Here is a 15,728-nt window from a genome sequence, read left to right as displayed (position 1 = left end):
ATTTAAAGTTCCTCCATGTCTTTTCATGGCTTGGTAGCTCATTTCTTTTTGGCACTGAATAATATTCCATCATCTGGATGTACTACAATTTATTTATCCACTCACCTACTGAAGAACATCTTGGTTGCCTCCAAGTTTTGTCAATTGTGAGTAAATCTGTGATAAACATCCAAGCACAGGATCTTGTGTGGACATAAGTTTTCAATTCATTTGGGTAAATACCAAGAAGCATGATTGCTGGATCATATGGTAAGAATATATTTAGTTTTGTAAGAAACTAACTGTCTTCCAGAGCAGCTGTACCATTTTGCATTCCCACCAGCAATGAATGAGAGTTCCTGTTGCTTGACATCTTCACCAGCATTTGGTGTTGTCAGTATTTTGGATTTTGGCCATTCTAATAGGTGTGTAGTAGTATCTCATTGTTAATTTTACAATTCCCTAATGACACATGATGTTGGGCATCTTTTCATATGCTTACTTGCCACCTACATATCTTCCTTAGTGAGGTATCTGTTCAGGTCTTTTGTCTATTTTTTAATTGAGCTATTCATTTTCTTATTGTTGAGATTTAAGAGTTTTTTGTATACTTTGGGTAACAGTCCTTTATCAGTTGTATCTTTTGTAAATATTTTCTCCCAATCAGTGGCTTGTCTTCTCATTCTCTTTTGACATTGTCTTTCACAGAGCAGAAGTGTTTCGTCTGGTGAGAAAGATTCACCCTGAGCTAACATCTGTTGCCAATCTTCCTCTTTTTGCTTAAAGAAGATGGTCCCTGAGCTAACATCTGTGCCACTCTTCCTCTACTTTGTATATGGGACACCACCACAGCATGGCTTGATGAGTGGTGCATAGGTCTGCGCCCAGAATCTGAACCTGCAAACCCTGGGCTGCCGAAGCGTGAACTTAACCACTATACCACTGGGCCAGCCCCACAAGTTTTAATTTTAATAAAGTCTAGCTTATAAATTCTTTCTTTTACGGATCATGCCTCTGGTGTTTTATCTAAAAAGTCATACCCAAGGTCATCTAGGTTTTCTCCTATTTTCTATGAGTTTTATAGTTTTGCATTTTATATTTAGGTCTATGATCCATTTTGCCCTAATTTTTGTGAAGGGTATAATATTTGTGTCTAGATTCACTTTTTTGCATGTGGATGTCCAGTTGTTCCAGCACCATTTGTTGAAAAGACGACTTTTGCTCCATTGTATTGCCTTTCTCTTTCGTCAATGATCAGTTGCCTATATTTATATGGGTTTATTTCTAAGCTCTCCAGTCTGTTACATTGACATATTTGTCCATTCTTTGGCCAATATCACACTGTATTGATTATCTTAGCTTTATACTAAGTGTTGAAGATGGGTAGTATAAGTCCTTCAATTTTCTTTTTTTCCTTCAATATCGGGTTAGTTATTTGGGGTCTTTTGCCTCTCCATATAAATTTTAGAATCAGTTTGTCAATATCCACAAAATAACTTACTGGGATTTTGATTGGAATTGCGTTAAATCTATACACCATGTTGGGAAGAACCAACATCTTGACAATATTGAGTCTTTCTATCCACGAACATGGAATATCTCTCCATTTATTTAGTTCTTTGATTTCATTCATCAGAGTTTTGTAGTTTTCCTTAGATAGATATTTTGTTAGATTTATACTATTTCATTATTGGGGGCACTAATGTAAATGGTATTATGTTTTTTAATTTCAAATTCCACTTGTTCATTGCTGGTATATAAGAAAGAGATTGACTTTTGTATATTAAACCTTGTATCCTGCAATCTTGCTATAACCACTTATAAGTTCCAGAAGTTTTTTTGTCAATTCTTTCAGATTTTCTACGTCATGTCATCTGCAAACAAAAGACAGTTTTATTTCTTCCTTCTCAATACGTATACCTTTTATTTCCTTTTCTTGTCTTAAGGCATTAGGAAGGACTAGCAGTATGATGTTGAAAAGCAGTGGTGAGAAGGGACATCCTTGAATTGTTCTTAATCTTAAAGGGAAAGCTGTGAGTTTCTCACCCTTAAGTATGTTAGTTGTAGGTTTTTTGTAGATATTCTTTATCAAATTGAGCAAGTTCCCCTCTATTCCTAGTTTGCTGAGAGATTTTATCATGAATGGGTGTTGAATATTTTTCAAATGCTTTTTCTGCATCTATTGATATGATCACATGATTTTTTTCTTTAGTCTGTTGATGTGATGGATTATATCAATTTGATTTTTGAATGCTGAGCCAGTCTTGCATATCTTGGAAAAATTTCACTTGGTCATGGTACATAATTCTTTTTATACATTGCTAGATTCAATTTGCCAATATTTTATTGGTATGTACTATTTTGATTCCATTTATGTTACCTAACTAGAAAAGGCATAACTACAGGGCCATAAAAGAGATAAATGGTTTTTAGGGATTAAGAGATAATTGACTATAAAGGAGTACGAGAGAACTTTTTGGGGTGAAGGAAATCTTGATTATGAGGTAAGTTATATGACTGTATATATATGTCAAAACTCACCAAACTATACACCTATGAAGGGTGAAGTTTATTTTCTGTAAATTATACCTTAATAAGTGTGACTTTGGGGGAAAAAAAGCAAGTTTGAGTAATTTGTACAACATAACTTTTGTAAAAAATGAAAACTGAATGTATATATGCATTTGTATATGCTGTTGAGCACATGAAGAACAGAATGCAAAGATACACCAAACCATTTATAATGTTGCCTCAATGAAACGACAATGGGAGGAGTAATAACTTTGAAATGACACATACTTGCATTGTTTCATGTTACAAATATATGATATTTCTAATTTAAAAATAACATTACAGTTTAAAAGGAATAAATAATTCTTATTTTTTAGAGATACAAAAATATTTACAGATGAAATGATAGGATATCTAGGATTTGCTTCAAAATAATCCATGACAGGGTGGATAGTGAGTGGGAGTTGCGCGAATTGACTGCTTTTGGAGTTGGATACACGTACACGTGGCTTCATTGCACTGCTCACTCTGCTTCTGTGTATGCTTGAAATTTTTCATAATAAAAGATTGCAAAAAGGGGAGGGTTACTTTAAAGAAAAATATTAAGAAAATAATATTACAGTGCAGATAGTGTACAAATTATCATAGTCTGGGGAACACTGGAGCAGAAAATCTTAAAGAGTTCATCTATCCACAAAACTGCTTTATAAATAAACAAGGTGGGTAATTTGCTTTAAATCTATCATTTAAGCTAAGAAAAATACTAGCTCGGGTGAAATGAAGGATGTGTTGGGGGCCGGCCCCGTGGCTTAGCGGTTAAGTGCGCGCGCTCCACTACTGGCAGCCGGGGTTCAGATCCCGGGCGCGCACCAACGCACCGCTCGTCTGATCATGCTGAGGCCGCATCCCACATACGGCAACTAGAAGGATGTGCAACTGTGACATACACCTATCTACTGGTGCTTTGGGGAGAAAAAGGAGGAGGATTGGCAATAGATGTTAGCTCAGGGCTGGTCTTCCTCAGCAAAAAGAGGAGGATTGGCATGGATGTTAGCTCAGGGCTGATCCTCCTCACAAAAAAAAAAAAAAAAGGACGTGTTGAAGTTCAAAGTCATTACACACAACTCCTGCTTATTATTTAGGTGCTCAGTAAAAACCACCTAAATAAAAATCTTCAGAGAGGAGTAGCGATTTTCTGTTGTTTTGCTCACTGTCATCTCCTCCATTTCTGGAACGCTGGCAGGCACATAGTAGGCACTCAATAACTATGTGTTGGCGAACAAATCTATCAACTAGTCAGAAAGCTGGTGCTCTCAATGAGTTATGAGTTGGAAGCTAGCAGTCTCTCAGAATGAATTCTCTGTTCAAGTAGTCTAAGCAAGCCAATGCTAAGCCAGTTCTTTTCTCACTGATTTCCCCAGTGAGACGGTTCACATCTGGGCTATTTCAGTCTATTCTCTAAGCAAGTGTTCTGAGGTCCAAAATAGCAGCTCTACCTTGACAGCACAAAACACATTCACATCCCCTGTGCCTGAGGATTTCTTGTCTCGCCTCCCACACACAGACAGACAGACTTCTGTTCTTAGAAGTGAAGAAGGTAATGGGGAAAAAAGGAAGAGGGGGATTTAGTAATTTCTGTGGAAAAGTCCTTTCAGAGAAGAAAGGAGGGTGGGATGGACACAGTGAAGTGCTGCCTAGACCACACTTTCAAGCCAGACCTTGTACCCAGCTTCTGGGAATGCTGTTTGCAGAGAGCCTGCTGTCAGCCTCTTCAGGGATCACTGCTGCAGAGCCACCTCTGCTATAGTCACAGCCCCTTCACAGGACGGACCACTTCCAATGACTGCTCAATATGGGATTATAAAGACACTGGCCATCTAGTCCAACTTGAGACAAATTTCAAGGGCCACTCCAGCTCCAGAGCTCCCCATGGGGTCAGTCAAGGCCTTAATGGGCCCGCATCATGGCTCAACTTCTTGCTCTGCCTAGTCCTGCTTCCTTCCCCTCCTTTCCACAGGTGCTGTCCCAAGGGCACACCTTAATAAACATTATGCACATTAAACACTCTCTCAGCCTCCCTCCCAGGGAACTTGACCTGCAACAGTATGCATTAAGTCACCACCATAAGTTCTTAGAAAAGGCATAGGAATACGGCAGGCCTTGGAGACTAGTTTGAGTTTATATGAATACGTATATGAATTATGTAAGTAAATATACATATGAATATATTTACAACTTCAAATACACACACAGGTATCACTATCCTTATCAAGAATGCTGTTGGGCCGGCCCCGTGGCTTGGCGGTTAAGTGCGCGCGCTCCGCTGCTGGCGGCCTGGGTTCGGATCCCGGGCACGCACTGGCGCACCGCTTGTCCAGCTATGCTGAGGCCACGTCCCACATACAGCAACTAGAAGGATGTGCAGCCATGACATACAACTATCTACTGGGGCTTTGGGGGGCGGGGAAATTATAAGAATGCTGTTGATGGTGTGGCCATAGGGCCATAGGGGACTGTGACTGAGTGAGGCCAATAAATTTGAAGTAGTTCTTCATACAGTGCACACATATCAAATTAGTCTTTAATTTTTACTCCTGGTTGCTGAAAAGACAACAGCTACTCTTCCCATAAGACTGCTAGCATCTTTAGTCAGTTACAGTGCATCCTCTGTCCAGCTCCAAGCATCCTTAACTACACAGAAGAAAACTGGACGAGACCCACACCCTTTGGCGTAGACCCTCTGGCAGTTATTTATAGACTGGATGGCATCTCAGTGCTAGGAAGTGGCTTTGCACAAATCCCTCAAAAGCTAGAGTAGTTTAGAGACTGTGAAGTCTAGAGGAGTGTCTCAAACGAGAAACTTAAAATATGCAGAAAGAGAATATGCAGGATGTAAAAAGACCTTCAGCAACTGAATGTATCCCTTGGCCTATTTCCTAAACGTAATGCTTGAAAATGCTTAACTGGGTGAAAGGAAGATTCCTGCAGAACCCAAACAAATCAGAGGTTTTGGCTTCAGCAATTGCTAAGCTGTAGATAAAACTGTTATTTTTTAAAAGAATAATTACTTTATTATTTTTGTTAAAATGACACATGTTCTTTTTTAGAAAATTCAGCAATACAGAAAACTTTTTTAAAAGGAGGAAAAAATTTCCCCAATTTTACCACTCATGAATATTAAGTGAATGGAAAAACTGAATGGAATTTTATGGTAGAATAATTCTACTATAATTAACATTAGCTGAATGACATGCCAGACATCTCCATGTGTATAGAGCAAGAAAGATAGATGGGGGTGGGGGGGTGGGGGGAGAAGCAAATTTAATTTTACTTGAATTTAACAGGAGAAAGAAAAATTGAAGTAAACAAAAGAAATTGGTTGAAGGCAGAAAAATGTTCTTTACCACAAAGATATATTCCATTCTAAGAGCTCCCACTAGGTTTATATTATGTATTTATTTTGTAAAATTTTTAAGTAAAATATTTTTTATAAAATAGGTTAACATCATTTTCTTAGGCATAAATTAATTTTAACTTTAGACAATATCAAACATCATCCTGATATAAAAGATGGAGAAGTTTGCACACTTCAACTTTCCTTCAACCCCACCACCCCAAATTTTGTTAATCATATTCTCTCTGTATATTTTTCTACCTTTTTTCCTTTTTTTTTCTTTTTACCTTTCTAATGTTTTAAACTTACATTCACCAAATGACCAAAATTAACATCACCAATAATGGGATAAAGCAACATCCTGCCAGGAGGATACAGTATCATTTATATAGTCTTCCTACTAAAAATGTGTAACCTGAAGCCATCATGATGAAACATCAGATAAACCCAAAATGAAGGATTTCATATAACATAACTGGCCTGTTCTTTCCAAAAGAGTCAAGTCATAAAAGACAAAGAAAGGCAGAGGAACCATTCCAGATTAAAGAAGACTGAAGAGACACGGCATCTCAATGAATGGAATGCATGATCCTGGAGTGGATCCTGAACTAGGAAAAAACAGCTATAAAGGATGTTACTGGGACAATTGTCTAAACAGGAAGATGGCCTGTACATTAGGTAATAGTGTTTAACCTCTTGAATTTGATAACTGCACTGAGGTTAGGTAAAAACAAGTCCTTAGAGTTTATAAGCAAAGCATTCTGTGTTCTATATTTACAACTTTTGCAAAGTTTGAAGTAATTTCCAAATAAAAAGTTAAAAACACAATTCTGTCTATATCTGTAATTCCCTAGGCTGTCAGCTCAGTCGTCTGTTTACCTGGATTTAGCGCTCACCACCAGCCCTCTCGACACAGTTCCTCTTTAGCCAACTCCTGTACGGTGACTCATCTCTTGCTTGGCCGGATTTTATCATCAAATAGCTACTTTCCAGAAGGACTCACAGATGCTCAGCTACTTACATTTTTGAAGACATCTGTCTGTCTTCTTACCTGAATAACTACCTGGATATGATGCTCCTGATCATATTTTCTGTCCCTCAGAACTTTGGAAACAGTGCACCAGAGTTTTCTCGCACTGAATGTGGCTGCAGTGAGTGGGTTGGTCCTTTACCTTTTTTTATAAGGAATCTCCTTTTTCTGCCTAGGCCCCTGAAGAATTCTGTATTCTTGAATTTCAATAATAACCAGGGTAATTTTGGGTGTTAACTGCTTTGGACCAATTTCTCCCTCTGGGTTCCCTGACTGGGTGTCCACACACCCCACCATGACCTCCTCGTCTGCAATTCAGTTCTTCCTTCACTTTAATTCCTTAGTATCTTTTGAATGTTTTCTTCTTTATATATTATGACTAGCTCAAGCTTTTCCTTTATATTTTTTGGAAACGTTCCTTAAGTTCCTTTCTGTTTCTGATTTATTTAGTAATTCTGATATGCTGTGGTTTTGGTCTTCAATTTGTTTCCTTAACTCTTCATTCTCTGTTTCAACTTGTGCCATTTTAACATCTTCTCTTTGAACAGTTGTATTTAAATCACTTACATTTTTACATAGCACAAAGCAATATTTTACTTTGGGCAGTCTTTTCTCACCACCTGAATTTCTCATCTTTCTCTGGATTCCTGTGTTCCTTTCTTTTCCTTTTTCCTCTTTTGGTACGATATGTGTTCAGGTGTTCATCTTACTATGGGCAACTCTACCTAGATCTTCTATTTGCTCACGTGGAATGTAAATGAATTTTCCCTTATATCCTTCCTACTTTATCTGAGACCTTTAATCTTCATCTCTAAGCTACAACTGAAAAAGCAGGCATTGTAGTCTATACAGTTGTGCATTGCTTAACAACAGGGATACACTCTGAGAAATGCGTCGCTGGGCAACGTCGTCCTTGTGTGAACAACATAGAGTGTACTTACACAAACCTAGACGGTACTAATCTTACGGGACAACCATCATATATGCGGTCCCTCATTGACTGAAATATCATTATGCCATCATTAGCCAAAAAGCCCTGGGGCAAGGATGGAGAGAGTGCTGCTAAGGCAATGTATAGAATCTGTTGGAGGTCTCTTTTCTGAGATTTTTCTTTTGATGTCCTGTATCTCATTCACTCCATCTGAACAGATGTAATCCTATTCCCACAGGGGCATGTCCTCAGGTTTCAGCCTTAGGCAGATACTACAAATTGGATCTTTGTGTGTGTGTGTGTGTGTGTGTGAGGAAGATCAGCCCTGAGCTAACATCTGCCAATTTTTTTTTTTTTTTTTGCTGAGGAAGACTGGCCGTGGGCTAACATCCATGCCCATCTTCCTCCACTTTATATGGGATGCCACCACAGCATGGCTTGACAAGTGGTGTGTCGGTACACGCCCGGGATCCGAACCCTGGGCCGCTGCAGCGGAGCACGCACACTTAACCGCTGTGCCACTGGGCCGGCCCCCAAATTGGATCTTTTAACATCTACTCTCACCTCCTCTGTTACCTTCCCTTCCTAGAGATGGGAACCCAGCCTCATCTACAGTTGGAGGTAGTTATGTGAAACTATTACGGAGATCTGAACTTTCCTCTCCAAATTAAAAGACAAAACCATATGAAGAGAATCCCTCTGCCCTTCCCAACCATGTCCCTCCCCCGTTCCCTCCTGGAAGGCTCTGCAATGCCCAGAGGTACAACAGCCATCAGTGATCAAGAGGATGAAAACTACATGCTAAGGATAGCAGCAGAGCAGAAAGGAAGAGCAGGGTTCTCTGAGGACATTCTTGAGTGGCTGGACTCACCTGCACTGCCTACCTGTGGACTTATTATCACTTGACAGAAAACCCCACCCACTCCCACTTAAGCCATTCTTTGTTGGGTAGATGAGTGATGGACAATGACAACTAGCAGTTTTTCCTGCCTCTGGTAGAATCCTGAGATCATAGAAGAGAGTTTCTAGCCTCAAAGATTTTTCCTTGATTTTTCCCCAGGCTGTCTACTCACCTTTTCAGTCTAATTTTCTCCCAAGTGGATTGGGCAAGGGGATGGGGAGAATTAGAAAGAGAATTCTCAGGATTTTGTTATTTGTTTTCTTCTCTTACTTGTGAACACAGCCAAACCACAACTTTGTTTCTTTTCTTAACTGTCAATTTTAACATTTATAGCATGAAGCTGATTGGCTTTGTTGGATTCTCCTGGAGACATTTTTTAACAATCAAAAAAAGTGTGTTCATCTCATTAGGTATTGCGAGTCTGTGATCCAGCTTCACTCAGCCCTACCTGCCCAGAAGTCCCCCAAGCCCAGATGAAAATGATAATGGCTGATGATCACCATTTTTCCCAAATAAAACATGACAAGCTAAAAATAGCATTCTTGTTCTAAACATTCATGTCTGGGAATTCAGCCTTATTTAAAAGGCAGGCAATTATTCATGGATCAATTTAGATGATAAATCCAGTTTTTTGTATACAACATCTGCTATAACCTCTGTCAGGAAGAACTGTTGATGAAATACTGAGTCATCTAATCTCTGTCCAGTTTCCACAAGCAAACTGTAACCTCATTTTGCAAATAAGCAGTGGGAAATCAGCACTGTTCTCATAGTGACAGCTCAGTGTATCTACAGTCCTTACAAGGAGGAATACACGTGAAATTTGGGAATGATAAATCAGACATTTCAAAAGTGACTACCTAAGGTGACTATTTCTATAGAAAAACTCACATTATTATGATTATTTTTAGTCTTCCCTATGAAAATAAATAATGTCCTGCATCATTTCCATTAATCTTGAAACTGCGTGACCCTGCCTGAATTCGCACTGTATATTTCTACCATCTACACATAGCAAATGCACCACTCATTTGGTGATCACGCTTTTGGAACCACAACTCTGCAACAAAGCTATGAAACTAGAAATAACTGGAATCACGTAAGAAAGCAGAAAGAGTAGTCACAAAGCCTCTGCATCTTATTCTGTAAAACAGGACCTGAGGCCTCAGCTAAAAACAAGATACTCACTTCATCACCCATTCATCCATCCATTCATTCAAACCTACATATTGTGCTCTATGATTCCTACTATCTCACAGCCTGTGTGGAGAGACAAGCATAAGAAATGACCACAATATAATGTTCTAAGTGTTACAAATAGAGAACTGTAGAGACTGCTACATGAACACAGAGAAGGAAGCAGCTGACTTTGAGATGAGAGATGATGACATCTAGGGTGGAGCTCTAACTATGAGGAAAAGTTCACCAAATGAGGAAGGGAGAAAAAAAGATGTAAAAGCAGACAAGTGAATGGTAAGTGACCAGGTGTGGCAGGAGATGCAGGAGAAACATGAGCAAATAGGGTAGAAGAAGTCAAAAGAGGAAAGTCAAGAATGTAGGTGGTGGTGGTGCCAAATGCTCACAGAGGACGGAAGGCAGCCATGCACCTGTGCAATCACGGGAAAGTGACGACTCCAGCAAGAGTCATTTCAGCACTGCACTAGTGGTGGCAAAAAGCAAACTGCAGGGGACGGGGAAGGAAATGGGAGGTGAAAAATAAAGGCAGAAAACAGATCACTCTTTTTAAAAGTTTGGAAGTAAAGAAAAGGAGAAGAGGGCTGGCCCCGTGGCTTAGCGGTTAAGTGCGCGCGTGCTCGGCTACTGGTGGCTCGGGTTCGGGTCCCGGGCACGCACCGACGCATCGCTTGTCCGGCCATGCTGAGGCCGCGTCCCACATACAGCAACTAGAAGGATGTGCAACTGTGACATACAACTATCTACTGGGGCTTTGGGGAAAAAAAAAAAAAGAGAGGAGGATTGGCAATAGAGGTTAGCTCAGAGCTGGTCTTCCTCAGCAAAAAGAGGAGGATTAGCAGGGATGTTAGCTCAGGGCTGATCTTCCTCAGGAAAAAAAAACAGAAAAGAAAAGGAGAAGATAGGGCTGTAAGCGTAAACAGTGTGGCAAGATTTAGAATGGCTTTTGAGGAAACAAGAAAGGTTTTCCAACCCACAAAAGATCCACAGTAGCAATTAGAGGTAGCGGCTATAGGCAGGGACGCAGACATCAGGACAGGTGACAGTCTGAATGGAGAAAGGAGACATAAACACCTGAAGCAAATGGATAAGCAATATGTTATCATCCATTCAATAAAATACTATTCAGCCAGGAAAAGGAATGAAGCACTGACACTTGCTACAACATGGATGAACCTTGAAAACATGATGCTAAGTGAAAGAAGCCAGACACAAAAGGTCACATACTGTATGATTCCACTTATATGAACTATCCAGAATAGGCAAATCCATAGAGACAGAAAGCAGATTAGTGGTTGCTGGATGCCAGGAGGAGGGGCAATGGGGAGTGACTGCTTAAATGGGTATAGGGTTTCCTTTTGAGGTGATGAAAATGTTCTGGAACTAGACAGAAGTGATGGTTGCACAATACTGTGAACGTTCTAAATGCCACTGAATAGTACACTGTAAAATGGTCAAAACAGAAAATTTTATGTTATGTGTATTTTAACACATATACACAGCCAACCTAAAGCAGCATGAAACCAGTCAGGCCACCAGGCAGGAGACTGAATGTAAGAGTGAAGAGTCAATAGCAATAAGAACAATCTTCCTAATCATCAGTTATCAAGAAAAGGTAAGTTATGTTAACTATTAGGTTGAACCATACGAAATTCCAGAACCAATAGCAATTTCATATGGTTCAATCTTATATATTCTCTTTTAAAAGACAAGGCCCTCTATACGACATTTTATAAAGATTTCTGCCATTGTTGACGCCAGATAAATCAAACACTTTGGCCTCTCACAATCCTAACTGATCCTGGTTGTTGCCCCCCTTTTCCCCTTAAAATGAAAAATCCCACTTGGGAAAGGTGACTTAATTTTCATTAGAAAGGAGAATGTCAGATAGGGAGAGCAGACAACAAAGAACGCACACGTGTGGGTTCTGTTTCTGGCTTTGCCAGCTCTTTTCTCAAGGACTGTAAGCAAATAGGTGAGCCCTTTCAATTGGTAAAATACTTCCTTTAGAGGAGCACATGATGCCCACTTGTCAGTCAAGTCAAATGGGGGTTTCTAACGAAGAACAGAACTATTATCACTCTCCATCTTCAACCAACTAGTCCTGCTTGTTATTAACCCTCTTAATTTAGAATTTCCTACATTATCTTTTTTTTTTTTTTTTTTAGGAGGAGATCAGCCCTGTGCTAACATCTGCCAATCCTCCTCTTTTTTTGCTGAGGAAGACTGGCCCTGGGCTAACATCCATGCCCATCTTCCTCCACTTTATATGGGACACTGCCACAGCATGGCTTGCCAAGCAGTGCATCGGTGCACGCCCGGGATCCGAACCTGCGAACCCTGGGCCGCCACAGCGGCGTGCGCACACTTAACTGCTTGCGCCACTGGGCTGGCCCCTACATTATCTTTTTAAAGTGATGATAAACAGAGAGAATGTTCTACAAAACCACTGTCACAGGGAAGCAGGGATTCTTTTATTTCAATAAATAACCTCACTTCCAAATGACAAACAGGAAATAAAACAGCCCTCATCATGAAGGGAGCTTCTCAAGGAAGCAAAAATCCTTAGCCAGTAATCCCAGTGAGATCCTTAAGATGCAGAACAGATTCTGAGATGTCTTGGATTTTCTAAGCAAAACAAATATGAGGCAGAAAAAAAATACTAGTAGAGAGTGCATTTTTATAGCACTGTCTGACCCCATCTACCACAATCCTAGCTCATGGGTATTTTTTTTATCTTAACAACAATAACTATGAAGTAAGTAGAAGTAAGTTTTATTCTCAATACAGGAGAGTAGCAGGGAAACGCGCTTCCAATTCAATCAGACGCGAGTTCAGATCTTGGCTCCCCACTGTCTAGCTACGTGCCTTTGGCAAGTCATTTCACTTTTGAGCCTCAGCTTCTTCGTCTACAAAATAATATCACTATCTCAGAGGTATGTTGTGACGATTCTGTGAAACACAAGCAGCCAGCTCAGTAAATGTTCAGTGAATTATGGTGCTACTACATAAAGGAATCAGGAGAGAACTTGGGTCCTAGGTCAGTATTTATCTCTCCCAGGTCAATCTAGCCTCTGCTGTCTCAATTTTAGAATGAAACACTAAATATTTCTATAGCACTACAATTAAAATTCTTTTTTTAAAAACTAGGGTTTCTGCCAAACACTGTGGCTCTGTAGTATATTTCTGAACATAGCTGATCGATAGTTTGGCTCAACTGTAAAAAGTAACGAAGTAAAAATTTGTAATTTTATGGAAGTAAACAGTCCTCTAGATTCTTGGAGATTATACACTAAGAGTAATAGAGCTCAATGAATTAATCAGTCTTTTTTAAACTAAGGTTGCTTCTAAGTTATTTTAAATGGGTGATTCTCGCCACTCTTTTTTTTTTTTTTTTTAAAGATTTTATTTATTTCTTTATTTTCCCCCCAAAGCCCCAGTAGATAGTTGTATGTCATAGCTGCACATCCTTCTAGTTGCTGTATGTGGGACGCGGCCTCAGCATGGCCAGAGAAGCGGTGCGTCGGTGCACGCCCGGGATCTGAACCCTGGCCGCCAGCAGCGGAGTGCGCGCACTTAACCGCTAAGCCACAGGGCCGGCCCTCTCCATTCTTTTGAAATATATTTATATCAAGGAGAGAATTACACGTAATCTTTCTTGGTAATCTATATCATTTTTAACAATCTCTATCATCCAAGCCTATGTTTTCGTTCACACCCACAGTTTCCCTCTTCTGAGTGAAACACTACTACAAGGGGCACAACAACCCCATTTTTTGAAGGGAAGTCACTTTCTTCCTTCTTTCTTACAGGTACTGTTCTCTAACACCCTTCGGTCACTGATTCTCAAGTTTCTAGTCATAAAACCTTTTCAAAAGGAAGGTAATTCAAATCCCAATATGCAAAAGAGAGAGAGGATGGAGGATGGAGAGGAGCCCTGAAAACCTCTGCCCAAAGAGTGATAACGCTTCCTTCTGAATCCTTTCCGGTCTGAGCGACGGAAACAGAAATGTAATCAACAGTAGAGTTAGGGTCACAACATCAGAAGAGAGGATGATCTCTGAGTGTTGCTCCCATTTATGGAATCCACTCTCTCTCCCAGAGATGTTTAATGAAATGAGATAAAAGGAGATGAACAGACTTAGCACTTAGCCAAGATCCTTCTCCTGTAAATTCTTACAGACACACTGATGAGAGAGCTACCCAACATTTTAGACGCTCTTGTTTGTGCCAGGAAAAAAAGAACCTCATCTGGCCAAAGAGCTTCCATTTTTCATGAACTCCAATATCTCACATGCGGATCAGAGGAGAATGCAGTGACTCTGTTTAAGTCAACCCACTTTTGATTCTTTTCCTGACCCAAATCAGAAGACGACCAACATCTCATGACACTATTAGCTGAACGTGGTTGAGCAAATTACCATCTTCTTTGTGCTTCTGTTCCCTCTTTTACAAATGGGGATAACGATAGTGCTGTCTCCTAGAATAATTGTAAAGATTAAGTGAGATGATAGCTATCATTTATTTGTGCCTGGAACATAGTAAGAGCCAATAATAATGTGAGCTACTCTCACCAACAGCATCATCACCACCCTAAAGTCTGGAGAGATGTGCCTCTCTTTCACGAAGTAAGAAAATGTGGAAAGCAGTAATGAAGACTTCCAAGTCTAAAATCAACTCTCTAAGAAGTGCTTTCACCACAAACCGCACCATGTCAATGGGTACTCCATACAATTACCCCAAATTACTCCATCCCAAATGAGAATTAACGTTTGCAAAATATGCTGGGGGAAAAAATTTTTTTTCTCTTGAAGTACAATGCAAGAATTAACGACTACATGCTAAAATTCTCTTAAAAATGTCATTTTGAGCTTCTGCTCTGAGGTCAGATGTGAATAACAACCTAGCACTTGATTTAACTGTTAAAGAATAAAAAGCAGAATGAAGCATTACTCAAAATCAGCTTTGTTTCAGTGTTTAATAAATTTGTCAGAAACCTTTATAATTTAAATACAGAAGCAAATGGGTTGTGGTAAGCGTACGGGTCATTCCAGGTGTAACACATATTCCATGTATCAATGCACATGAGTACACATATATACACATTTCCACTAGGAAATGTTTAAATTTTTTTTTAATTTAAAGAAAAGCAGAGTTCTATTTAAAAACAGCTGCCAACCCTCATACCAAATCCACATTCTTGGAATCTGTTTCCTCAAAACCAATTTTGATGAAAGAAAAAAAAAACCTTAGAGAAAACTAATTTTGAAATCCAAGCAATAGTAGAGAAAAAATATTGTTCCTTTCCATTTAAATGCATTGCTATAAGATCATCTGATAAAGATATTTTCTACTTGCCGCAAGTTTTCAGTGTTTTTTTTTTTTTTTTTGAAGGACCTGTCAACTCACTCCTACTCTAGGTCCTATAGAAGGATGCTTGAAAACAAGGAGACACATAACACAGGTAACTTGACATCCCATTTGGAACAACCCGAGCACATCGAGCACATCTCTGAGCAGCCTCCAAGTGCCCTGCCAACAGCAGCAGACGTCAGCACAGTAGAGCTAGGAATGCCCACCCAAGGCCCACTGACCTTTTGATGACTTGTGATTTCGTCCCTGCTTCTCCCCAGCTCTTCAGCAAGTTTAACGTTCTCTTCTTGCAACGCTGAAAGCTGCTGGGACTTCTGAGCTGCTGCCTGCTTTAGGGTTTCTCTGCAAGGACAGTGAGTGCAGGGTTACCATAGAAACAAGACAGGCAAGGAAACTGTGGGAGACAACCAGCTTC

The 15,728-nt window shown here is 39.8% G+C and overlaps 1 protein-coding gene across 10 annotated transcripts in view; it reads right to left on the bottom strand.

The window, feature by feature from the left end:
* Positions 1 to 15,728, bottom strand: part of CLIP1 (CAP-Gly domain containing linker protein 1) — a 124,015-nt gene that overhangs the window by 18,039 nt on the left and 90,248 nt on the right. For all 10 annotated transcript variants that reach the window (XM_058531331.1, XM_058531337.1, XM_058531334.1 and 7 more), the window contains one exon: positions 15,535 to 15,655. In XM_058531331.1, coding sequence (XP_058387314.1) covers positions 15,535 to 15,655 — 121 coding nt within the window. The remainder of the gene's footprint in view (positions 1 to 15,534; positions 15,656 to 15,728) is intronic.

Source organism: Diceros bicornis, chromosome 35 (genome assembly GCF_020826845.1).
Source record: "Diceros bicornis minor isolate mBicDic1 chromosome 35, mDicBic1.mat.cur, whole genome shotgun sequence".
Taxonomy (NCBI): domain Eukaryota; kingdom Metazoa; phylum Chordata; class Mammalia; order Perissodactyla; family Rhinocerotidae; genus Diceros; species Diceros bicornis.
Note: the sequence above shows the minus strand (reverse complement) of the source record. Positions and strands in the feature narration are given on the sequence as shown.